We start from the raw sequence: 27,534 nt of genomic DNA on the forward strand, positions 1-27,534 counted from the left end.
CTAACTTTTCCTATGCTCAATTTCAGCTCTAAATACATTTGCAGGAAGGGAAATGAATGTGTGCCCTTCCTGGTAGCAAATCCACTAACTGTCTCTGCACTTCATCAGGCTGTGAAAGGCAGACTTCACACTGTGAGAAACAGTCCAGGATAAATCAGCCCATTCACTCTCTTCATTCATCTTTTAATGTCTTTTGCATGTGTTCAGATTGTATCATGGTGTAGATAATGCTGAAAGTCTCTTCAAGATTCGCTTTTAATTATTGGCTGTTACAGTGCTCAGCTTTCCGTAAGGGAACATGATAGCTGTTGAAAATTCAAATAAGCAAACACCAAAATGATGGTGAGAGGATACCTAAGGCTCAGGTCCTCAGACTGTTCTAGAGGAACACTTCCATAGTGGTGTTGGTTCAAAGCCTAGTCAGACTCCAGAAGTCTGATTCTGAGTGGGTTTTGAACCAAATCCTAAATAGTTTCATGAGTACATCCTGGTTTCAAAACTTGTCTTTGTACCTCTGTAGACTTAGGAATTTTCCCAGAGTAGAGACAAAACTTTACCTCCGTTCGTGACCAGACTGCTTGCCTTGGTTGCAGAATGTCCTGCTGACAGAGAAAGCAGTTGCTTACATGTAGAAAACACTGTTGGGAGACTAGTTCATGCATCTAACTTGTCCTTTAATGTGTGGAAAAAGAGCCAGAAACAGTCACAAGAGAGAGTGTGCATCACAGCTTGTCAAGAAACTCTACCAAATATAAGCATTTATGACATGCTTCTGCAGGAGTAACTGATCATTTGGATTATGGATACCCAAATTGCAATTTTTCTAGGGTACCAACTGGTGAATGTGAGGGTTCCCTGGATTCCCATCTTTACTCTGAAGGCAAAACATATATGATCTTTTGGCTCTGCTGGTTCATGCAACCAAAATGGGTCCAACCAAAGGCCACGCATTTGTTTATGAGGTGGTCAAGAGCTACTTCCTGATATAAAACCAGCAGAAGTGTGTCCTGCACCACCACGACTTTCTCTTTTTAAAGGTGCAGGAGAGGACAGTTTTGTAGCAATCTGCTTGTCCCATGCCTAATGCGTGACAAAGCAGCCCACGGCATCCCCCTGAGGTGGGATCAGGAAGAGTCCTGCAACCATTTGTTGTTTTTCCTGCATTTAGTAGCAGGATCTTGAAAACAGCTGCTAGGAGTAATGGAAACCTTAGGGCTGGATTGGCTTCAGAACTTTCCTTTGAACACTTTGTAGGCAGGAGGACAAGTTTATCAAACAAGAATCGTGTCACGTATAGTATTCTACCCTGGCACTGCTAAATAACAATACTTGTGATAACTCTTTCCCATTCTGCTGACTGAAACAGCAGCAGCAGGTACCTATATGCCCACTAATGTAATTCTTTCTCCTGTAGGCAAAGGGAAAGGTCTCACACAGCATACTGCCTTGCATGCTTAATCTTCACTGCACACTGAGCTACAGGGAGGTACAGATGTAAAAAGCAAGCAGTGACGTCCCAAAGGAGCCCAGAGATATGGCCAAGGTAACTCAGGCTGTTAGAGACAGAGCAGGCAGTTGAACAAAATGTTCAGGTTGAATCTTTAACTTCTTGGCTGTCCTTTCCTGCTGATAACAGAAGCGAGTGACAGAAGGAGCCCAGCAACATCTACCAGCTTAATAACAATCATTACTATGCTGGGAGACCGGATGGATAATGCAGTCCCAGAGCATGGACGTGAACTAATGCCATCAGCATTGGTATAAATAGGGTGTCTGCATTTAATTAATAAATAATAGGCTGCAATGCTAATCTCCTTCTGCTAACTTTTTCTAAAGGTACAATCTATTAATCACATGTCACTGCCAGCCTGGTCACTTCTTTTTTTAGATTCGAGACAGAATAAAAAAAAAAAAAAAAAACAAACTAGCCAGAAATAAATGGATCCTAAATACAGCAGGGCAATTGAATAGCACAGCCAGCATTATGATCCACTTCTGATTTCAATCCTTAGCTACAAGTTTTTCTCCCTAAGGACGGATATAATACTTTAAAGAGTGAGTGAAAGCTTGCGATGTTGTTAAAGGTCATCATGTTACTAGTGTCTGCAAAATGGAGGGTTTCTCTCTCCTGATTAGTTGCCCATGGAAATTCTGTCACTCCATGATGTCTGTGGACATGCAGTAACAACAATTTGCGTGGTCACTGGCTAAGGCAGATGAGATATTTCCATTGAGTTGGGGGCAGCATAACTTTCTGAAAAGCACTGGACATATCTCACCTCTTTGGCACATGGTCAGACTAGAAAGATAGAAACTGAAGAAGGAGAAACATTCGTGTTTGTATGCAAATGTAGCAAGAAGGAAATGACAGCACTGGGACCACGTAGGAGGAGTAATGCAGATTGCTTCCTCTGCATGGGAATATCTGCTTTCCAGGAGACTTCCCTTTTATTATTCTGAATGAACTCCATTGTCCATAGACATGAATATTTCCACTCATTCAGTTTTAGGAGAATTACCCTGTTGTGTCTTTTCAAGGGTCTCTTTAGAAAAATCTGGAAAATTTTACCCCAGGAAAAGATTACCCCTTGTTTTTTTGTGGGGGAAACTGGGGAAGGCATATGTATTTAGGTATTTGATGGAAAAATATATTCTAGTGTCTCTACTTGTTACATGTAATTGATCACCAAAATGTATCCTTACTAATTGAACTGATTTGAAAAACTATTAAAAGCTTTTTAGAAGGTTCATCTCTGCAATTCCAATCTGTTTGATATGAAAGTTGTACTGAAGGCTCAAAAGAGTAATTCTCTGGCTAAATTTCTTTATTCTTCAGTCGAATACAAGCCAGAAGTCTCAGCACAGACCATCTGGGTGAAATTTTACGGTCAGTTTATGCAAGAGGTTAAATGAGATCTAATGATTCCATCTAGATCTAAACCCTGTTCATTTCCCTTTTATCTAGACAGAAACACCAGAAGAATGGCTACTGCTCCAGTGTTTTGGCCTTTCCTCTCAAAGTCCAAACTTCAAAAAGGGAACATTAGAGGCTCTAATAAAAATCCCATTGCCTGTAATAGCAGGGAAGAGTGTGGGATCACACACTGAGATCAAGGAGAGACAGGGGTAAATTCAGTTCATTGCAGACACTGGATTTGAATTTCTGTTGTGAGACATGATTTTTGACCTCCGTTTTGTTTTAAGTGGCCTTGGTCCCTTTGAAGGGCTCTCTCTAAAGATACAGTTGGTATTTAGGGACATCTATATCCTTGCTCCCTTGTTCCTACCATGATACCCACAGACCTGTGTCCTCTGTAGGGAGTGGCATGGTGACATAACAGGCTCCTTGTTATGTCCCTCAGATATCTGCTAAATCTCAGTTTTTTATTCCTAGCTGACTTGTACACCAAAGGCAGCTGTTTGGCCTTAGGTGTGATCATATTCACCAACCCTGGGGTGTGGGAGTGTAGGAGAATGGTTCTTGTCAAGAAAGAGGCCGTGATACTGGCTTAAACTCTTGTGTATGTCATTCAGGATGCCACTTGTTTGCATCAGAAGGTGTGTCACCCAAACAAGCCTTGCTTGAAGGCCATCCTACTGCTTTCTTGCCCCGGGCAGACTCTCTACAGCCTCTGACCTTCACACCCAGCTGTGCAACCCAACACAATGCTTTTTGTCAGATCTGGGAAGACACTATATGACGGCTCTGTATCCAGACACTGCCTCTGGTCATCTTTAGAGACTAATCTTTCAAGGAAAAGATGACCTCTGTCTGTTCTGTGTTGTACAGTGAACCTGGTGTGATGGTTCCTGGCTGCTCTTCCAGGCACTGCTGCAAGAAAGATAATAAATAATTAGATTTCTGATCTAGGGAGTGGAGAGACTGTGTTGGTTTAGCCCGATCTCTAAAGTCAATAAACACACACAATCTTCATTCCCCCTTGCCTGTGGTTCTGTGCCATTCTTCCACATCTCTTTTTCATTAGCTATTCATAACAATAATAATAGTCATAGTCATTTTGGGAAAAAAAAAACCCCAACAAGAAAGCAACGCATCCAATGTACCTTACATTGTGGCAATATAATTTCACGTTAATTGGCTGTCTGCTTGGAAGTGTTAGTATTTTGTGGTTTATAATCAATGGGTCTGGCCATTCATCAGTGACTCCAGAGATGGATAAAATAAAGATTTTTGGGAATTAATTACCATTCAAATGGCAGTTCATGGGCAGGAAGTATTTTACTATCATTCCAGGTTCCTTCATTCCAGGTTTGATGCTACATTCCCTAAGGCCAGTCCTAAGATATTTAAGTTACTTTTCCCTTATTTTTAACACTCTTCCAGTCCTGTCCATTGGGCAGCTAGTTTTATGAAACAAACCTCCCCTGGCACAGAATGTGTCCTCCTCACTTTCCACAAGCATTGGTAGGCAGCTTCTCCTATGGGAAAAAGATCAAGCTGATTCCACTGTAAAAATGTAAGGAATCAGCCCCACAAAGCTGGCTCCAACTATTTGGAAGAACATCATTATTTGGGGAGATTTTCAAAGGGAATATTTAGACACCCAAGGCCCATTGACTTTATGTGAGATTTGAGCAGTGAAACACATTTGACACTTTTGAACACCTCTATTTATCTAACCAAGTTATTTCTGTGGAACTAATGATTAGAGAACCTGAGCACCTAATAATCTTTAATGCATGTATCCTTGCAGCACCAATATTATTTTATAGAAGGAAACTGGAGTCAGAGCAAGATGTTCGGCCAATTTTACGTGTATATTCAGACAGTCAAAGGTAATAATAGTCACCAGATAGAAATGGAGTGAAAATAATAGCCTGATCCTAAGTAACCTCCTGAAGGTCGAGGAGAATATCTGTGGCAAGGCAAGAATTTAAGCCTCAGTCTTCCAAGCTGCAGTCTATTGCCCTGTGTAGAGCTTTCTCTTCCTCTGTGCAGGATCAGGCTGCAAGACTGTCCTTAAAATTGAAAAGAAAGGAAACAGTCCCTCACTAATTGAAGCCAACTGTTTATCCTCCCTGGGGGAAAATGTTTCAGTGCAGTGCTGCCTTGAAAATTACCTCTCTACAAATGATATTACAAGGGGCCATATTCATTTTCTATCACAGATTCCAAAGCAAGCTGGTTTTAAAGATAAAAATATTTTTTTAATTATGAAAAGACATTTTAAAGACACTGATGCTACACACTACTTTTAAGTTTTTGGGAGTTTTTTTGGTTCCCTTTCTGTCCTGAGAATGTGAGTGGTAGCAAACCAAAATACGTAAATGAAAATGGAAATTGACTTTAAAGAGGAATTAAAACTGATCAGATTACCTCTATTGCTCAGGCTGATAGGGATGCAACCCCTCCTACTATTCCCCTGATATTGTGAAGGAAACACTTTAATGGAGAAAGATAACTTTTATTTTTAGGACAAACCCCCAACTTCTACAATCCATAGTTTTTATATAGCAATTTTTATTCATAGATCTTGCCTAGGGTTTCAGAAAAATCAAGTATCATCCTTCATATGATACAGATAGAAAACTGTAGCCTGAAAAGGTGAAAGTTGTGATTCATCTTACCTTTCTTTAGGTGTCTAAAAGTGGGATATCTAAATCTAAGTTAATTGCCATGGGTTCGTTCCTGATTCAGTAAAGAGAGAGAGAAGGGAAACTTGGAAGTACCATTTATCCCACCTGTCTTAGGACAGGATGAATCATAGTTTGGAAGCACCACTCTCTCTCCACTGTCCATAGGAGGAGACTAGGTGACTTAGACTATATGCTTAATACTTTTGTGACAAAGGTAGAAAAAGTGAATTCTGCCTGAAATAACATTCTAAGAACAGTGGCGTAGTATCCCTATTTAAAATTTCTTCTGTCCCTAAATCTCAGGCTCCTAAGAGGTCCAGATTCTGGGTAAAAGCATTAAATACAGTTTACTCAGAGAGCTAAATTATTTACATAGAGTGATTTTCTGCCTCCCAAGCTGATTTCATGTACATACTGCAAAATATATATAGCAATTGGAAAATGCTGTGTATGTCACGAAGAAAAGTTTTCTTGACCTACAGTATTTCCGGAGTCTTGAAACTTCTTGCAAGCTGTGATACTCTAATCTGGGATCTCAGCAGGCAAGAGGCAAAACCCTCCTCACTGAAACTCACACTCAAAGAGGGTTCAGTCTGCATCAAAACTGGGTTGAGCCAGTCTGTGTGCCAACAGCTGAGGGTACTGCCCATGGTGCAGACATTTCCTAGCTCCTGCTTTCCAGAAAGACCCTAAATTACTCTAGAGTCAAGGGTATTTGCAAGTCTACAATAAACAAGTGACAGTTGAGAAGAAGCAGGCACATATCACATATCAGAATAACAGAATGTTCTGAGTTGGAAGGGACCTAAAAGTCTAACTCTTAAGTGGATGGCCTATATGGGGATAAAACCCACAACCTTGGCATTATTAGCACCACCCTCCAATCAACTGATTTAATCCAAAAAGCCACCACTCACCATCTTTATGTGCTGAGCACTGGATTCAGTTTATACTATGGACAGCAGTATAACCATACCAGGTCTGAAAACAACAATCTTGTTTACCCAGATTCAGGATTTCAGAAGTGTTTAGGTACTTGACTGACATTGATCACACTTGGGGATATTTGGATAAACAAATGCACATTAATTACATGTCTATGCCAGATTCATGCCACTCTAAGTTCCCAGAAAGATCTGAAATTCAGACCTAGGGTAATGGTGGCAGGCAGGAAAAAAGCTCTGGGTATCTTCTTAGGTTTTTTGTTGCTAACTATAAAACACGCCTCTTTAAAATAACGGAAAAGAACCCATATGACAGGAGTTAGGACAACACAAGCCCCTCATATCTAACGTGTTGGTGACTGCATAGGGGTTGTTAGAACAGCACTTCTCCAAGAGCTGGATTTGGACTCAGTGTAAAAACATTTTGATTCTTTGTGAATGTCAGACCAAATACTCAAGGAAGAAGCTTGGAAAATTTCAACAAGCAAATGAAATCTCTAAGGTATGAGCATCAGTCACACTCACTTTATTCAACATGGGCAGAAAAATGGCCCATACATTTATTTTCCCCCAAATGTTTCTTCTAAAGAACAGCAAAACAGGCCTTACTTATTTTAAAGAAATGTCTGTGTAACGGTAACTAGAAATTCATCAGTGGAAAAAAATACGTAATAAATGACTTGTTATTTCGACTCTTTTGTGAGACAGGTCATTAGAAACTTCATTTGTCTACACAGATTGCACTTATTCAGCTGTATTCTAATAAAATGCACATTGCTTCCAATAAAGGGAATGCATTTGCTATTGATGTGCTATAAACTACTATACAGAGAGGTGTTATTATATTCCTGTGTAATAACAAGCCAATTACAGTGATCAGCAAAACCTTTACAATAAAGTCAATGCACGAGGAGTGATTATCATAATGCATTCTAACTGTTCAGTGCCATAAATGCTTTGCAATTAATTGTGGAGAGTATATATAAATGTATTATTAATGCCGTATAAAACCCCATTGACAAGCAACCTTTACATTAAGAAAAAGATACTGGGATTGTTATGTGTCCCCAAGTTCACCTAGGAGGCTGAACTGCATTTACAAAGGTAGGATTTTTTATAGGATTATATTTTTTATTTCCTCCACTCTTCTCCTCCCACTGCTTCTCCCATTTTTTCCCTGTAATGGAAGAAAGCTCCAAATATCACTCTGCAGTATGAGGACCCTCCATCACCCACTGCAGCTGATTTTTGGCCCTGTACACATCCTCCTGTGTACAGCTACAGACTTTCATTGGTGCCTTAACCCTTTGACACTGACAGCCTGTGCATGAATGCCAAAGGAGCTATCTACAAGAAATAAGCAAAAAAAAGCATATCACAGCCTAAGCAGACAATAAAGGAAGGGTGTGAAGGAGAATGCATTCAAAGCTACATAATTCATCAAAGGTAGCAAGAAACAGAACCAATATCAAAACCTCGAGGAGATAAGCTCCCCAGCCTCTCTCTCCTCCTTGTCAGTACATTGTTAGGTTACAGATGCTTTATGAAAAATGTGCAATGTGGCTTTTGGTTTTTAGTTTTTTTTTCCCTTTTATTCTCCTAATACTTGATTTTAAAAGGTTGTCCTTAGGACATGTGCTAGAACACAATGTCCTGTGGATCTTTTCCAGTTTCTATTGATGGGCACACTTCCATCGATTTCAATCACCATGGGAAGGGCAGACGTGAACAAAAGTTTGATGTCCCTTATATTCTTTCAGCATTTGACTATGGAATGGAGCACATCAGCCTTCAGCAGAGTCATCAAATATAAAACACTACACATGAAGATCTGCTGAAGCCCTTTTTCTCACCCAGAATTAAGTTTTACCAGAGAGTGGAGAGCATGAATGGGGTCATCCAGGGCCACTTTGATTTAACTGATCCATTTGCATGCTGGTACATTCTCTCTGCTTGAAAATACAGCTTTCTGACAACAGAGGACAACAGAGTGTCAGCTGTCAGGAGGGTCACATAGTGCTGAAAGTCCACAATAAACCAAGAGATTTTGAATTCCCATTGATTGTAATCAGTCCTACAACCAGCTACAGCTAGAAAGACAAGATTTCCCTGACTACTAAAATGCTGTTTCTAGATCAGGTTTATCTTAGGGCTGAAGGAAAAACATTACAAATTTGAAGAGATGTTCAGACCTGAAAAAAAATCCAGTGGACAGGTTCCCAGACTGGTGCTCAAGATTGTGAAATATCTTAAGTGACTCTCGTGGTCCTGGGCCCTGCTCTTTCCCCAACCCTTGACAAGACAGGCAAACAGGCTTCAAGGCATTGACATCTCTCCCAGTACTGCAGCATCTCCTACAGCCATTCCTCAGGAACATCTGACAATGATACCAAGGTTTGTTGCTGGTCCTGACACTTCCCCAGCCTCAGAGGCAAGCAAGATGCCTCCCACTTTAATATTAAGATCTTTGCCTAAGTTCTTGCTTTTTCCTTTTCTTTTTTTTCCCTCTTGATTCATGAGCTCATCTCCACTCCTGATAGACTTTTTAACAGAGTATTAGTTTATTTTTAACCAGTCATTTCTTCTCTTTACCCTCCACACAGATATACTGCAATTCAGCACCAGTGGGTAATATTTGATATATAATTAATAGAGAAAAAATATTTAGATTTGGATGTGGGAGTATTTTTTTTTTAAATGCCTCCTGAAAGAAAAGTCAAAACCAGCTGATCAGGTTTGGGACAAATCTCTGGAAGAGGAGATGTATGAGACTTAGGAAGAGGATTTGACATGGAGCTGGAAATCTCCTTTCAAACTGCAAGAGTTGGCAAGAGTTGACAAGAGTTGACAAGAGGGCAGAGAGATGCTCTTAACACTGTTGTGAACACTGAGGGAAAGAAAGGGGAAAATGATACCCTGGGTGTGGAAAATTATTTTTCTTGAGTCCAGATTTCATGCAGTTTGGAAATGTTGCTGTACAACTAGTAGTCTGCATCTCCAGTGAAACATTTTCAGCAAAGACTGGGATTCGTGTGTGGTGTGACCTTTGCAAGTCCTTGTCTGTGCCGTTCTCTACCTGAGCTATAAAAGATCAATGTGGGCCATACTGCACTCATTGTGAGGTTGAAAGAGTTAATGGAAATGTGTTCATTGAGATCTTTCCCTCAGCTCTGAGAAGGGAGGATGTTATCTTCTTCCCTAAATATCTGGGCAGAGCCACCTGCTTACTCCTGCTGAATGGGTGTGTAGAACATAAAAGAAAAAAACCGTGAGGAGTTGAAGAAAAAGCTGTGGCAGGCCACATAAAGGCAGGTTGTATGGATTACCACCTTGGAAGAGGACATTCCCTCAGCCTGCTCTCCAACCTCTTGGGTGGGAAGTCTTTTAAGGCAAGAGATTGGAAACAGCTAGTAAAGTGTCTTCCAAAGAGCTTAATGTTACAGGCAACAGATGCAGGTCAGAAATAAGGAAGAGATGAGAGCTGCAAAGGTACAACTCTGACACATGCATAGCCCCAGACTTCAGGACTTCTTGCACACAGGCACAGTCAAACCTTCAGCAGGGCAGAAGAGAAGATGCTGAGCTCTGTCAAGATTGCCCTCTTCTTTCTTATCCTTAAATTTCTTCAAACTTCTCTGGTCTAAAGGTCTGAGCAACTGACCTACCCTTTACAAAGGGCTCCAAGGAGGAAGGAAATCATTCCATGTGGCATTGTTATACTAGTGTGAAGCCAAACTTAGATGAAGATAACAAGTCTTGCTTGCCTGCAGCACCTAAATAGACCTAGATCTGGCTCGTACCTGGATGGAAAGCTTCCTGAGAGGTTTTGGCCATCTGCACAACCTGTGTAATTCTGATCAGTTAAGTGGAAAACAACTAAATAACAAATAGTTACTGGGACCTTGGACAGATTACCCTGCCATCTGCAGCAGAGAGCTAGCAAGTTAGAAATTACCTGGATTAAGTAAGAATCAGACCCAGGCTTTTGTCCCAAATGAAAATGGGGCTTAGAATATGTGGAGAGGCCATTCTGACCCTATCATCATTACTAAGCCAATGGAAGGGTATAAAAAGAAGCAGATCATTGTGCATGAGCAAGGCACACTGTTTTGCTATTAACTGTAATTCAGTTCTTGAACATTTTGCTCTGAATCTGGAATAAACCATGACCAAACAGATAGTTTCAGACTCTGCACATCAAGTAACAGGCAGAAAAATGCTGTAAGTTAGTTGAAATATGAAGTCCAAGCCTTCCATCTGCCAAAAAAGCAGAAAATGGCACAGCACATGCCGCCCTCAGACAGGCACAAAAAGATAATGTGCTTGAAAGCACAGACAGAAACTTTAGCAGATTTCTTGCTTGCAGAAAACACTGCAATACAATGCACCACAGCCTCTCCTGTAAACCTCTTTGCACCCTCTCTTCAGGACACTGCACCCTTTCAACTCTAAACCACCTTCTACTTTTCCTTTCTTTAGTCTGGGAGCCTTCTGTTTCTCTTCCATAAAATGCTGGAGGACCCCAAAACCACCGTGAAACACTTTTTGGTAGTGACATTTACACTGAGCTGGGGTAGCACACCGTGTACATCTTTGCATGTGTTCCTTCACGGACCTTCCCCTGTCCTTTGAGAGGAATGTGGGAGTAGTGGAGCATCTAAGCATCACTAACGGATTGCAACTGGAGCAGCAGGAGAGTCCTTTCCTTTTAAAAAATATTACTGCCTGTACAATGTAGTGGGACCTTGGGGCTGCGTTTATCATAGGTTAACCCTGCCAGCTGCAGTGAGAGTTGCCTAGTGAGAGCTGGAGATATTGTGGATGAAATAAGAAATGGCTCCAAACTTTTGCCCCAAACCACAAAACAGATTTGAAATCTTCCTCCAAGTTCGAGAAACTTTAAGTGATGGATATCTATAGGATATTTTTAGAGCTTAATATCAGACCAGGAACCAAGGAAAATCACCTCCACCAAGATGAAAATAATAGCAAATTCTAACAGTTTAATTGGGATTTTTTATGTTTAAAATTTTGATGTGGAGTTATAACTTACCTCCCTAAAACTATATTGGACTAACTAATCTCTGGCAAAGTAATTTCCATATAGTCAAGGTAAAATCTGGCCAAAACAAAACCAGTTTAAGAGTTTTTAAGAAATTCTTTATAGAGCTGGACTTACTCTGGTTTTTCAGAACCAAACACTGACTTGTTCCCTTTCTATCATATTCTATCCCATTAGTGTTAAAGTCTCTATAAAATCTCAAAGGACTCTGACCTTCTGATCAGGTATTTGAAGCTTCATGAAGCATTTTGTAGAAGGAGTACTCCTATAGAACATTTTGTACCTTGACTATACGCATACATGCAACAAACAGGCAGGAATGTAAAATGCAAAATTTTTCGATTAATTTAGACTATTTCCCTAGAGAAATATGTCGAGGACACATTCATTTCTATTTCCCATGAGATTAGGCAAATGTAAATAATGCCAGTTTTTGCTGAAAAGGTTTTAATGCTTTGTCTTGCACCTAGTCCAATATGGAGATTAACAAACAAAATAATAAACCCAGCAAAACTAATAAGGGGCACTCAGCATATCCATTTTGATGGGTTGAGTGTAATTTGTGCGAAACAATATATTGAACACTTTCCCAAACTTAGATGGTCTAATTCTTGTTCATGCACACTAAATGCTAACACCCACTTTCAGTTCAAGTGAGAATTAGGACACAGGGAGGGTTAAAGACCAAAAAAATCCAGTCCAGAACAACTGGAAAAGCTGAGCTGAATCTGGTTGAGGGGGAGAATAAATTTGTGACTCTCATCACCTTTCAGTTGTGGAAGAAGCTGCTGGAAGATTCAAAGATTCACATTTTAGCAAAATGCAAGTATTTGTCCCTAAAGAAAACACAGTCTCCCCTCCTCAAGAATACTGCTCATCTTTTTCAGTCACAACCTCCTTGCAAACTCCAGTTTCAGAGAGCCCTGCATTTTTTCATTAACACTGTGGCCTAGCACCAGAATTCCCCATGATCCAGGATGTGTATTCAGAGTGTGGACTTTGGTGGGCCAAAGACTTGTGCTGTGTGGAAGAGCTGCCTCATCTTCCAAGCCCTCCTCCTCCCCCATGTCCCATCCCAGTATATGGACAGGGTATAATAAGCTACAGCTTAAGTTTCTTTGTTGTTGAAGTTGACCTTTATCTTGCAGCCCTAATGAAGTCTCTAGATGTCTTCCTAAGGTACATGGCCTCCTTTTTAGCATTCTGTTTGTTGTGCCTGCTCTAGCTGGTGGGCTCTTGAAGAACGTAACTTTTCATACAATGCCTCCCTTGGGTGCCAATTGTTCTTTTCTCCCATGGTTGCCCTTGAGTCATGCCGTCCTGAAACATCACCAGCCCAGAAGCAGCTCGTCAGTGGGGAATTAGGACAATGTGTCTTTCACACCAAGGATGAGCGCACCCGCTTGGCCTCTGCATTATGATCAGCACTGACAGAAGAAATATGGGAGCAGACTGGATGGGAAAAGATGAGGTTTGTGCGAGATGGGGAGATAATTAGCTAAAATACAATGGGGAGGGGGCCACTGGTGTGACGGATAATATGGAATCAAACTGCCACTGGAGCCCTTTGCAGTTCAAACCACCGCTCCTGAAAGCAGCTGCTCTTAGCAAAGGAGTTTGAAAATCCTTCCCAGAAAGCCAGGCATGTGTTCTCTATTACTGATTTGCATTTAAAAAAAAAAAAAAAGAATGATTGGGAGCTACATACCCTGTAGGCGCACTAAGCAAATTGGCCAGCCTAATTATTATTTTTTGGTATGTCTAATTAAATAGACAAAAGGCCCTCCCTTCACTCTCGCTGTCGGCACGAACTCCACTGGAATGTGCATAATGTCCCCTCATTTGCCCAGGCAGCTGAGCCTTTCTGTTTTCCCCTAGGAGATCGGCATTGACAACTGCCCATGGCTTACCCAATCCTACTCAGACACGGAGCCAGATCATCAGACAGGGAGGGAAAGGGGAGGAAATTGACCTGGTTCTGTTAAAAAACACCGGACAATACTGTAGGATGTGACATGCCTTTGTTGCAAGTCAGGAGTGTGCCCTGGCCCTTGATAGCAGAATTTGCCAGATCCCATCAGAAAATTTCTGCCCAGTATTAACCAAATTCCCCCAAATTTTCTTTTTCGAGGCTCTGAAAGTGCAATATTTATCCCTGAGATTTCTGGTGTTTTTCCAGCACTCAGCTCTCCTGTTCTGCAGTTACAGGGTACCACAGCCATTCCTTACAGAGCCTCTCTCAACCTGTGGTTTCAGCGCCCCATAACACCAACTCTTTAACTACAAGCTATGTACAAAATCTTCCAATGACTTGAGTCACTGGAGAGTTTCAGCCTCATACTGATGCAGCCATAGTCCCTGAAACCCACAGCTTTCAAGTGAAAGGAGAACATGGTGCCTTTTGTCTGTGAGGCATTTTTCTCCTTTTAAGTAGTTGGTGCTGGAGATTTCCACTAATGCCAATACAAATGAAGAGTTTATATTTATGTTGGAAATTGAAGAGTTTTCAGACATCTAAGAGCCACATCATTACTAAATGACAAAATCTACTCCCACATTTATCTGATACATAAGTACTAGAGGTTTTTACTGAAAAGATGAGGAAAAAACTCTCTATTCTTTTCCCAAAGAGATAGGGATAGAGAGGAAGAGAACATGTCATTATATATATGTGTGTGTATATATATAAATGCACAGATACAAGAAAAAAAATAGCAGGATGGTAATTTATCCAGCATAACAGACCATCTCACACTCTCTCAGTGAGCTGTGTGTTTGATCTGACAAACAGGCTCCTATTAGAAGAGTACGGTGAAGTATCACCACATCAGTTCAGGTAAAAAACCTTTTAAAGGAAACACCTCATCACTGGTGATTTATTGAACAATCACTTAACAAAGCCTTCCAAATCCACTGTGTGGAATGGAAAAGCAAAAGACCAGCTCCTGATTTCAGCTACACCTGTGCAAATCCTGAATATCTCCCCAGGTCTGAGAGAAGTCTTCAGTTTCCCCAACAGGTTTATCCAGATAAGCTGATACAGGTGCAGAAAACTGCCAGCTCAGAATTTGCTTTTTCCAAAAGCAGAGTTGCTTCAGTGCAAGCAGAAACAACTTGGTTAGAGAAACCATAAAATATTTGCTTTATCCTAACCAAATTAAACGCCTCTACAGCTCAGCCTGACATAGGTCTGAAAAAACCCCCATTGCTGTCCACTGCTGTTAAACTTTGTTAAGTCAGTGCCTGATGCTTCACTTCTTAACGAGGCAGTTATTTGTTTCTCAGGCAATCGCTGGCACCTGCCTGCCTTTTAAAATCAAATAATAATTGAATATGAGGAAAGTGAGACGAAGTAAAGGAGATTTAATAAAGAAAATCTTTGCTGCGGAGGGAATTTCTTTGGCAGTGATTACGTTACTAATTGATCAGCACATTGCCTGAGAGAAGCAAGAGACAACAATTATATTTAGCACTGTGGCTGAAAGCAATGCAGTCAACTACCTCCTCGGCTTTCGCTGTCCGCTGGCTTCACCTGGATCGGTCTGTTCATCTGTAAGGAAGAACAAAGACAAGAAATTAATGGGGGAGTCAGACATTCATATACAGAGGTTTGCTTTGCTTCTTTACTGCGTGTCATAATTAGCACCAGATTTTACTCCACAAGGGGGGAAAAAAGCAATTAGTAAACAAAGAACTAACCATGGAGTGCAGGCTGCTGCTTGGTCTGAGGTAAATAAATCAGTGTCACTCCTCTTACCTGACAGTGGCTTTGTTGAATCACATTGGGAGAGGGATCTGACTCATGCCACACAGGTCATGAAATTTTAAACATAACTTCTAAAATTTCTAATAGTTTCCTTCGGAAACACTGGTGCATGAGAGCAAAAATGCTTTGTCAGAACATCAGGATTGCTGAAACTTAAATTGTAAAAATTTCTTGAGATTGGCATGATGAAAAGGAGGTAGAAAAGCTAATTCCACTTCTACTGCTAGCTCAGTAGGATAGCCATGTGTAACATAGCAGCCTCCATTTCAAACTTGGGGAGAGGGATTTGGATCTAATTTGTCCACATGCCTCAGGAGTATTGGATACTGAGAATTTCCTGGGAGTAGAGGACCGGATGTTCCTTCTGTTCCTTTTTCAGATATCTTTTTCCTTTCTCACAATATAAGTAAGGATAAAAACCTTGCTGCTGTGCTGTGAATTGGTTTTCTGTTATTCGAATTATCCCTCCCTCACTCAACAAAATCATTGGGGACCATCACTGTCCCCAGAGCTGCTCACTCCCAGGAGAGAGGGCAACAGATGCTCACAATGTTCTTCACTGGCAGTGCCTAACGTGATGTGGGTGTCTGAAGAACAGGGATGAGGATATTCCCCTCCTGTCAATAGCCAGAGAGGCAGATTTGATCAGAAGCAAGGACTTGATCTGAAAGCACTTCCCTGCCTCATACTCCTTGTCACATAAAGAAATCAATACACTGTGCAGATGGACTACTCAAAATATCTTTCTATGTGTGACCACCTCTGAGCAGAATGAAAATATCTTTTTGATTTGTCAACCAACAAAGAAAGTACAAGTTCAAACAAGCATCACAAGGAGCAGGAGGTCAGGAGGCAATAGGAATCTCCCAACATATGTCTTTGCAATAAAGTCAGACCACAAATTGGCTGATGAATGTCACAGGATGCCTCCAGGGAATACTATCCATCCCTTATTTGTAGCTAATCTCAGTTGGGCAGCAAGGCCATTAGTTTTATTTTTCTTTTTTTTTCCTAATTTCTCCCCCCCTTTTTTTTTTTTTTTGAAAGTGGTTCATAATAACTTAGATTTATTCTAATTGCTCTGCACACATATTTAGTAATAACAAGTTATCAAGCTGGCTGACAAGAAGGTTAAGATGATGAAGAGCCTAGCAGATCATGCTGTATTGTTGTCTCTAGAGGAAAATGTATTTATCCATAAACTGACTGCAGTTAGACTTACACTCTGGAAGAGAAGGATCAATGGCTACAGATGCTATTTCTGCTCTCCTCTATGCCTGTATCATCCAAAAAAATCCAGACACCTGAAGTGCTAAAACCGACAAAGAACCTAGGTAAACCTTGTATCAGCCCTTGCTTCTGCCACTGCAAAGACCTGGTCCTCAAATTCTACAAGATATTAGCAGGGCAGAACTGTATATGAAGCAGCAGCAGGACAGACATCCTGCCACAGGGCTCCCACATGAGAGCAGCTAGCTGTTACACACATTCAAAGATCTGACATCACACAGGTGAGAAGAGTAACTTATGTCATATAACTTCAAATGTATAGAAAGTGTAACTTCGAGCCACTCTTAAGCTTGGTGTTTCCGATGAAAACACGTTCTTTTGCAGTGCCTGTTCCTTTCTACTGATCATGAGGGTCGTCTATGCATTTAGACTTAGGTGAGATGAACCCCATCTTGCTTCTCATGTGCAGGACAATGAAACCAAATTACCCAGTTACTTCCCTCAGCTGCTCAATCGCTGTGACTGTGTTTGCAGCAGGTTGATGTTGGCACCAGCCATGTACCAGTGTCTGACTTGAGACCTGGTTACTTTTAACACTGGCACTCTTGTGACATATTATGCATTCCTAATGTGGACCCTATGGCTGATCTAACTCCTATGGTCAGAGGAGGGTGGTCAGAGGTGCCTGGTGCTCATTACACAACAGCCAGAACCTGCATCCTAAGCAGTAGGTAAGAGAGAAAATCACAGTAGCTAGGAATTTATAGGAGGTGTGCCGAATACAGCCTTGAGAGGCAAAGTCTGGAGTCCAAAAGGACACAGCCTTGAGGGCAGAATATCCCATATATCTACCAACACAGGCACTGATCTGAAGCATGCTAAAATGAAAAATGAAAATTTCCGCTGAACTCAAGGAACTTTTGGGTCCAGACTTTAGAAAAACTAGACAGAGCTCTTCCTTCTTTTTGAGCTGGATGAAGTCAGTTTGCACAAGGCAGAGGACATTATCAGACCCTTGTGAAAGGAGACAAATATTTGTTTGGGCTTCGGTTGTTTTTTTTTTTTTGTTTTGTTTTGTTTTGATTTGGTTTGGTTTTATTTGGTTTGGTTTGAGGTTTTTTTTTTTTGAGATTGAGGAGTGAGAAAAAGAAGTCAATGCCTAAAAAAAAGAGTGAGGGAATGAGCATCCAACAGAGGAAGAAAAAACTGGGGAAATTAATAAGTAAAAGGCTAGTATAATTTAATGTACACTATGATTTATACACTTGACAATTTCTTTATAGACCAAAGAGAAAGTGCTGCCTGAACGGAGCCCATAATACAAATAGAGATCATCTTGACATGAAAGACACCAATTATAGGGAGAAACGCTGAGAGGAAAATAATTAAGTTTTCTTTCTCTGTCTATGGATTTTTTTTTTTTTTTTTACACAGACACTCTGGGAGCAAGGACCTGTCATGGGGACCAGAAGAAGGCTAAGTGGAGAACTTAAATGGGAGAACAATGTAGCTTCCCCAGTCTGGGGAAATACCTTCTTGGGGAGAAGGGAATTCAGAGATTCAAATTCCCTGTTTATTCTTTATCTGGAAATTACCATCAATTAGTTAAGTGGAATGAAACCAAAGTTTATACTCCAAAATGCATCCTTCTGAAAAGTGTTTGGGGAAATGCTGATGTGGACATCTTTAATATCTGTCCTGTCTTGGTGGACCTGTGGTGGAGAGTGTGACAGGAGAAAGAGTATTTGCCAGATAGCAAATCTGATTAATGCCATCAGGAAATCCACCTGGGATCATCAGAACTACAAGTGTGGCTGCAAGGTGCTATTGAACCCTATCACTAGAAGGCTTCAAAAGGGATTTGGCAACATGGGAAAAGACCTAGGCATGCTGACCCAGCATTTGAACAGACAGATGGAGTGAGTGTACTATTAGGCTTTCCTCTAGGATGTGCTACACTCCTGCCCATTCGGTGGTCCTTTCTTCTGCCCATGAATGCTGTTTGTGCTCTCCTTTGAAATAAGATCATGCTTCCTTGTTCTATGTTATCCCTGTTGAGGTGCCACTGGGAAAGCAGTAAACTGTTTTACCATTAGTTAGTCCCAAAAGTGTTTATCTCCTCTTTAGCTTCTCTACCATCCTTTCGGTCCTGACTAAAATTTTTTATTCTCTGCATAATGTGAAGATGTCTGACTTTATGGTACCAGAGTGCTCTATAGTTTTAAAACCATTATAAATCAGGAAAATGTTTATCCTCATTCATGACTCAGAGTCCCATTTGGCCAAAAAATTTACTTTGAAGTGCATCACTCAGCAGCAATTTTGTAGCAAAGATATGCTGAGGACCACTGAGGCACAAAGATTTATGCAAGAGCCAAGTAATTGAATTTGGATTTCTGGATACATATATAAGCACAGTTTTCAAAGAGGTGGCAAGGGAGTGGGACACCAGGGTTTTATTCACATCTTTGTCCCAGTGTGGAGTCAGGAAAAGCCTGTGGCTCAGGTTGCCCATCTGTACTGGGAAGAAGTACCACTGCAGCTGTGAATAGGCCTATTTCAGTAAGAGAGGTTGTGTGTCCTTTTCTTACAAATGCCATAAATATTTATGTTGATGATAGAGTTAGAACTTTATGTGCATCACACTTCTCATTTTCCTGTGATTCTTTGCATGTTCTTCTCTGCTGAATACCACCTTTACTATCACTGTTGCACAACTTAGTCAAGGTGATCATACTTGTTACGTTTCATATCCTTCATTTTGGGCTGTTCTTCCCTTTTTTTGCCTAAAACCAACGCATCCAAATTATGCCAGATGTCACCATCTCACACCAAATTGCCACTGCCCCACCTACCCCCACCCCAATTCTCCCAGCAAGTAGAAACACAACATCATTTTTCATGTCCAATTACAGCCACGGTGGTGCCACCGTTAAAAGACAGTGCAGGTACCCCTGTCAAAAAGGGTTTGAGTTACAAGAAGCGATGAATTATAGCAAGCCCTTTTTCAATTCTCCACAGAAATGAAATGTCAGAGCTTGCTGCTGTATTTTTCTCAGCACCATCAGCTACAGGCCACTGCAGGAATTAGACAGGGGACAGACGCTTTTCTGCATCATGATTTTTCTTTTCCTAAGGCTGTCGTTTTTTCCCCCCACCAACCCTTTTCTGCTCCCTCTGGCTTTGATATTAATTTAGAGCAGGTAGAAGGATCACCTGGGAAAGAAGAGTAGGAAGCAGAGACAGCTGATTTCTCACTGTCTCCATCTTTCTTCCTCTCACTGTTCCTACTACCCTTTTCCTTCTTGCCTCGCCACTTTTTCATTGATCATCAATACACCTTGTGCTTCTAAGTAGATCTAAAACTCTACTTGAGAATGGAAAAATACAGAGATAAAAAAAAAAGAAGGCATGGAAAAAACCCCCCATGAATATGGCGATTATCCTGAATAGTTTAAAATGTGCTCTGAGACAGGAAGAAAAAGGGAAAAGATGAGGAGATTACTGAAGATGAATTAAATGCCACTAATAGTTAGGAATATCATGACCAAGCAGAAGAGAACAGTGTTGGAGATAATCTGCTGGTTGTGCTTAAGGATGACGTCACTTCAGGAGACAAAAGGTTATTCTGGAGCTTGTATGTTCTGTACGACTCTTGAAGATCATCCTGGTGATCATCTAAATAAAAATAATACTCTTTCCTCCCTCCTTAGAGATCTTAAAAAAATTGAATACTCCTGGAGGACGTACTGGGGGCTTTGGTTTGTATCAAAAACCATGCTGCACATGTTTCTGGAAGTTCCCAAAGAGTGTAAAAAAGTAGAGGTGCTAACGTCTGGCAAGGTCTGTTTCCAGCTCTACTCTGGCTTTCTGGATAATTTTGGACACATCATTACATTTGCCTCTTTCTCAGCTTTTTCTTCTATATAATAAAGATGAAGATATCATAATGTACTATGAAGGTGGCCAATGAAAAAAAGTATCTAAATTCTGGTGTTAAACAAACAAACAAACAAACAAACACCCAGTCATTTCTATGCCTAAATTATGTGGACAGATACAATGGCAAATAACGAACTCTTCTTGTGCACTGATGTTCTGTTGTGTTTGGTATTGTTCAGGCATCAGCCCCCTAAATCAATGATGAAACACAGCTGTGACATAATCATGAAGGATGTGAGCTGGGAGGTCTCAGCAAATGCTTATTGGGCACTCCTGCATCTCTGTAGTTGCTGGTTAGCCTCATGGAAAAAAAAATCCCATCCCAGAACAACTTCCTCCCTAAAAATAATATGCAGTTCTTGATGATCTCATGACATAGCTCAGATGTTAATTGGAGGTAGGAATATTTTAATAACTGCTATGAAATTTTCAGAAAATAGTTTTTTTTTTTTGTTTAAAATCTCTTCCCAAAACACTAAGAGGAATTTCATTTTACCACTTCTGCCAACTGAATCTGCCATGAGTCTTTTTTTGAATCTGCCATGTGCACAATAGTAATTTCTCTGAATTCAATACAGCTATTCATGTGAGCAAAGGTATTGGCAGGAATGTGTTTGTAGGAGTGGGTCATAATTTTTAAAGCATTGAACAAAATCTGCTCTGATAGAGGGCCCTAAGGAAATGCAAAGTATATTAATGTCAAAGTTGGAAAAGCCAAGAAAATCACCTACAATTGAATTGTGTCTGTGTAATTGCAAAGTTCAAGTAAATCACTCTGTACCTGATTCTGAGTGACATAATTTAATTACAGTGATCTAAACTAGATAGCCATAAGTGTGAATCCAAAGCAATCTCCTTTCTCTGAAGCAAAAAACCCCAAAGTTAGGGTGCAGGTTCTCAGGGAAATTTCTCCAAATGCTGCAGAATCAGGAAGGTTTCTCACCACAGGTTAGCTACACAAGCAACCTCCTGTATTTGTCTATTTGAGCTGTAATGCATAGAGCAAAAACCTGTTCCCATGGGACTAGAGGTAAGTGCTGTGTTTGCATGGGTTGATGGTAATTACACATTAACCACATTTACTGTGGGCACTATGAATTGATACAATGTTGGATTAATGAAAGAGTAAGGAGAGGAAGTATTTTAGAAATTTTGTTAAAAAAACCCCCCCCGATAACATTGGTTTACCTCACTAGTAATGCATTCCCTCTGAAATGACTATCCTAAACCTCATCTGGCTAAAGGACTCTTAATTCCCCCCCACCACCATCTTCCCTGCCCTTCCCATGGACACATGTCCATAGATATGTACACAAACAGAGGAGAAGACCTGAAATGGCAATGTGTGAAACATAAAGAAAACCCATTGAAGGTTCTGACCTTTACAAATCAGTCAATGCTCTGGTGCCTACCCCTGAGAGCGATTGCTACCAGCCATCCCTGCTCTCTGAGAGTATTTTCTATATATCATATAAAACATATTATAATCCATCTGTCTAACTATTGATTCGCCTTTCTCCTTTTCCCCTGTGCACAGATGAACCTAGAGGGTTCATCTGAAGCCCCTAGAGGGGCTTCAGTTCAGTTCACACTCAAGTGCACCAGCCTATGGCTTCAAATATAGAACTTCCTCACAGAACAGTTTGGGCTTGAGTTTGAAGAAACTGCTAATCATGTCGATAGGCAAATAGAGCCTTTCCAATACAACAAATCATTTGGTTTGTTCCTAGGGTAGCTGAGCATGTAGTGTTCAACCTTATGGTGTCTCTGGTTTTAAATGAAGTGGGGTAGGGTAAAGGGAGAACTTAGTCTTCAGAAGGTTTGAGGACAAAACACAGGATGCTTTTAACACAGCCTCATTTCCAAAATGAGAGAGACAGGACTTTTTTTTTTTTTTTTTTAGTATTTATATCTTAGAAATATTGTTTTATATGAAATTCTGCATGTGAAAGAGACAGCAGGAGACTCCCTTAAAGTTTTGGACAGTCAAACTGTAGAAGTGGTGTTCAATAGGTCAATTTTCACTTACTAGGCTGTGCTTCCACACTGCCTTGGTGACTAAGGACAGGAGATGATGCTCTGATCACCCAGATGGGAATTTATTGCACTCATGGATCTTACTTTGGTCCTGCACTTTACCTTTCTTTCCTGGTAAAGAAGGGTGTCTTGTGGATGATGACTTTTGAAAATGTGTCTGTAGCCCCAGACCCGTTACATGAATGAGAACTCTCTGAACGTGTAGTGAGTGTACTTGAGCATGTAAAGAGTCCCAGGACTGGCCCTCTGGTCAGGCTAAGCTCTATAAAAGGGTCTATTTTTATGTGTATCCTGACAGCAGAGGTATAACTCCTGAATGGACATGCTGCTCATTAAATCTCATTCCCTGCTGATACCATGATACAGTGTGAAATTCTGTTCATAAACACACCAAATTCTAATATAAAACTAAGTCAGTCTTTTGCTGTCCTTTCCTGCCTTCTTCCCTAGTATCAGTAGGCAAACGTTCTTCCACAAAAGTTCTTCCATCTTTCTTCTCATTTCCCTCTTGAGTTTATTTCAAGATAATTTACATGCAATTTTAAAATGTGCCCATACACCTTTTATAGAAAATCATTCTTCTCTATCCCTGACTTTTTCTATTAGCCAGCTTAGCATGCATTGAGTAGAAACAGACTACTACATCCTCTACTACTACTCTATTACTACTACATTCTCTTTCAGCCTAGACACTGTGATTCCAAACTCCTTCAAGGCAGAACAGCATAGTCATAGAATGATAGAGTTATTAATGTTGGAGAAGATGTCTAGGATCACCAAGTCCAGCTGTTAATAATATGCTGACAAGTCCACCACTAAACCATGACTCCAAAAGTTCCATCTACAAGTTTTTTGAATGCTTGCAGGGATGACTACTCCATCACTTCCCTTGGCAGCCTGGTGCAGTGATTGACCATCCTTTTGGTGTAGAAATGTTTCCTAATAATCAACTTCAACCTCAGCATAACTTAGACCATTTCCTCTTGTCCTGTCACTCATTATCTGGAAGAAGACACCCCCACCTGGCAATGACCTCCTCCCAGGTAGTTTGAGAGACTTACAAGGTCTCCCCTGAGCCTCCTTTCTTCCAGGCTGAGCATTCCAGTTCCCCCAGCTTATGAAGGTAGTCCATATAGACACAACAGACAGCCTTACACTAACAAGCACTGATCCCCACCCTGCTGATGGCTAAATGCATGTACGAGGTGCTGCAGTATTTAAATGAGTGATGAGAACATGTGCTGAGCATCCTGGATCAGTTTTGATGTGTGTGCTCAGCTCAGGTGTTTTTGGTTGTGCATCTCTCTCTTCCTGCACTGCCCAGCTCAGACCTCACATCTCAGCAGTCCCATAGGTGCTCTTAGTGCTTTTCTGCTGCTGTCTGTTGGGCAAGTGGGGTGTTCTCTGCATGTGGGGCACATCATGATCACACAGAGCCCAGGGACAGCACGGACATGAGCAGGGCAGCAGTCAGGTCAGAGACAGATGTATCCCTGAAGGCAATGTAGACATAACCCTTGTTCCCTCACTAGGAGATGAACATCTGCTCTTGTCTCTCCCTTATCCTGAGCCCATGACCTCTGGCTATTGGATCTTTCCTGCTGTGCTCTTCACTCTCTGGGCTTTATCTCTTCTTCTGAAGCAAGACCCAAACGTTGCCTTTGCCACTAATGGTTGCTTGGCTTTACTCTACAGACTTTAGGCAAGGCCAAGCTCCATTGACTTCAGTGCTTTGAGTGCAAAAAGACCTTGGCCACTGTCCATCCAAGAAGATTAGACCTTCTGTGCTTGTAGCTTTGTATGCCTGGCCACAAAGATAAGAACCACAGCCAGCCCTTTTGCCTATGGAGAAATGCTTGCCACAGCACTGCCGTTTAACAAACAACTGAGTAAACTGTGTAAATTAACTAGCTGCTTTCACCCACTGCCAGGACCATGAAATACAGGCTCTCTCACCGATCTAAATGTGCAGGTAGCTTCAGAGCATGACTTTAAACACAGCCTCCCCAGGAAGTGAAAGAGGCTGTCACTGGGTAAAGATTGCAAGCAGGGTTTTCCTGGGTACTGGGCTAGATCCATCCTGAGCCAGAAAGAGTTGTTCCCCCGCCACTGGTCCTGCTTTCGAGGTTAGTGTGTTCACTTACTTCCTCCTACACTAATTTCCCTTTTTCGAAAGGTTGAAGTCTCCTGCTTGCTGCAGCATAACAGAGGGCAGTCCCTTACCTCAGTTCTGAATGCCAGGCGGCCCAGACCTACACCTATTCCAAGTGGAATGCTCTGGCATTTCTGAAGCACAAGAGCCTCCTTCCCAAGGTGTATCCTTGTCGTATGCAGGTGTTATGATTGTGCTCTCCCTACAGTTGTATTAACAAACAAAGTCTAATTTTTTTAGGCAACCTGAAACAAGTTCCATTTGAGCATAAGAACGCCCAGTGGCCATGCCACCTTATCCACTGGTTTGCCTAAGCTGGTTTGAAATCACACCTCAAATTAGATGCGTGAGCACTTTGCTCTGATGATAAGCCCCCTTAGCTGTGCACTGGATCAGGGCTGCGGCTGCCAAGCTGGCAAAAAGGAAATAAAAAATAATTTTACAAAAAAGAAAACAAACAAGGAAAGATTCAGAGAAAGAATAAGATTATCTTAATCTTGATAGTACCCCTTTAGAGAGAATCTTCTGTGAAGGGACTTAGAATATTAACTTTTTCTTCTGCCCTTCTTCACAGCTATGAAATGTATACAGGGTGTGATTTTAAGCCCATCCAGCCGCTCAAGTTAGTCCTCAGTTTTTAACAGTAAATGAATAAGCACAAGCTGGAACCTTCCAAATTTTAGTAGAGGCTTCAAAATATAAAAAACAAAGATCTATAGATTCCCAAACATTTCTTGAATTGGGAAAAGGATGGAAGGCTTGAAAAAACCCCAAAAACAATCAATGAAACTAAACCCCCCAATCATTCCAGATTTCAGACCCTCACTGTCAGTGCAATTCTCTGTACCAGTTTCAGCCTATATCAGGCCCTCCAGTGCAAAAGGAGTTACCTCTCACTCCCATCTATGTATAACTGGTATCATCTGGTCCTATGTTTAGACAATTATCTGTAACGTAATTACCAGACTGATGAGTCTTGCTGATTAATTATGCCATCCTTCAAAGTTGATCTGGGTACTTAAAATAAACAAACACCCTGGTTGGGTAACAAAGGTGATTTTCTCTGTCTGTTCCAGCCAACAAAGGCTAGCAAGCTCATTCCACTACGTATGGATGTGGTCAGAGACTCTCAGGGATTCGTTTCTGATCTGTTATTCATGTGGAGCTGCTTCACTTCTGGTCCCTGACTGCACCCTGACCTCCCCCCTCCTTAATGATAAATATTGCCCCTCTGCTGAGAGCTATCCAACAAAACTGGTGTCTGATACTAATGCATCACTGATGCTTTCCTCTCTAATTATGACTAAACATTGCCTTTCTTTCTTTTCTGCCTTGATCGACCACTTTTTTCTTTTTCTTTTTCTTTTTTTTTCCTGCATCAACATGTACCAAAGCATTAAACAAGACATTCCATTAATTTCTTCATCATCATAACTTAAGCCTGGGACATACCCTTTAAATATTCATTCAGCTATGAAAACTGGGCATTAAAATTTTAATAATGTCAAGCTCATTTGAACTGAGCTCCTGGGGGACTATTACGATACAATTAGAATAAATATGATGATTGATTTTGTGTAAAGGTTCACCTGTCCACATGTGTTAGTGGCCGGAGGCAGCATGCCACCTCTGGCATCACAGCCAATAGCTCCAAGTTATTTAAAGTTATTTTCTCCCTTCCTCATCACCCCAGTTTTCTTCCCACTTGCTTGCAAGCTTGACCCCCTCACTTGCTCACATAGAATGTTCATCTTGGATTAAATTGGAAGAGGCAAAGCAGAGAGGCCTCAGTGGGAACAACATCAAGCTGCACCCTCCTCCTTCCTTCCCCTGCTTGTGCTGTGGCCCTTGACTGAAGAGGGAGAGTTGGTCAAACACACAAGAAGTTCAGCTATAAACTTTCTGGCGGCTGTGGCCATTAACCTTTTGCTGCGTGTATGTCTGAGCTCCCAGGCTTTGATGCTCCTGGGTACATGGGTAGCAAGCCTAAGCAACACTGACATGTCTGAATCACCTCGGAGGAGGACAAGCCTTGCTGCTTCCTAGCAGGATCTGTCCGAAATCACAGCACAGAGATAGTCTGGAGACGTGACGCTGAGAGTAAAAAAAAAATGCAGAGGGGGAAACCGAGCAAGAAATCACACTACTTAAGGAGCCTTCTGTTTCAAAAGCAGGATGTTCTCAAATGCAGAGACAGATAATTAAAAGATTTTGGTCCACTGGGTGCTGAGCATATTTGAAAATTTGGGCCAGATTGTACTTTCTCTCTCTGCAGTGTGAGTTGGGTGCTACATGGTGTAAATAAGAAAGGAGATAAAATGGAACCATCACCACTGAGAACAATCATAGGGCTTTTTTTTTTAATCATCTACTTTAAATAAACTACTCATTAATTCTTTGAGTAAGGGTATAATGAAAACCTCTCTGCATTTAAAGGTAACCCTGATCTAGCCCTGCTTACAAGCAGTGCCAGAGCTTCTAGCTTTTGGGGCTTTACCATCAGTCTCCTGACATATGGTGCTTTCCTTAAATCCTCAACTTCTGGACCTGAGCAACTTTTTAACAAAAATTTTAATTCCAGAATAAAAGAAAATCCTTAACGCTCAAAGTATAGCTTAAAGAAAACAAATATGTGAAAATGAAAATTCTCTTATTTATAATACCACACAGGATTGCTTGAGATAATGTATGACTGATGAATCTTTACAGTTGGCAATGTTAATTATTAGAAACATTGTTTGATTTTCACTGTTTTAAGCTGTTCCTTTCCTCTCAGAATTTTGCTAAAAGCAGATCTGATCCT

The 27,534-nt window shown here is 41.0% G+C and overlaps 1 protein-coding gene across 16 annotated transcripts in view; it reads right to left on the reverse strand.

The window, feature by feature from the left end:
* CELF4 (CUGBP Elav-like family member 4) overlaps positions 1 to 27,534 on the reverse strand; it is a 702,112-nt gene that overhangs the window by 290,838 nt on the left and 383,740 nt on the right. For all 16 annotated transcript variants that reach the window (XR_006016178.1, XR_006016177.1, XM_042028752.1 and 13 more), the window contains exon 3: positions 15,106 to 15,154. Coding sequence is in view for 14 of the 16 variants with exons in the window: in XM_042028752.1 (XP_041884686.1) it covers positions 15,106 to 15,154 (49 nt within the window). In the remaining 2 variants the exon portion in view is untranslated. The remainder of the gene's footprint in view (positions 1 to 15,105; positions 15,155 to 27,534) is intronic.

Source organism: Corvus kubaryi, unplaced genomic scaffold (genome assembly GCF_017639235.1).
Source record: "Corvus kubaryi isolate FWS band 111438036 unplaced genomic scaffold, C.kubaryi_AGA036_p1.0 37308, whole genome shotgun sequence".
Taxonomy (NCBI): Eukaryota; Metazoa; Chordata; class Aves; order Passeriformes; family Corvidae; genus Corvus; species Corvus kubaryi.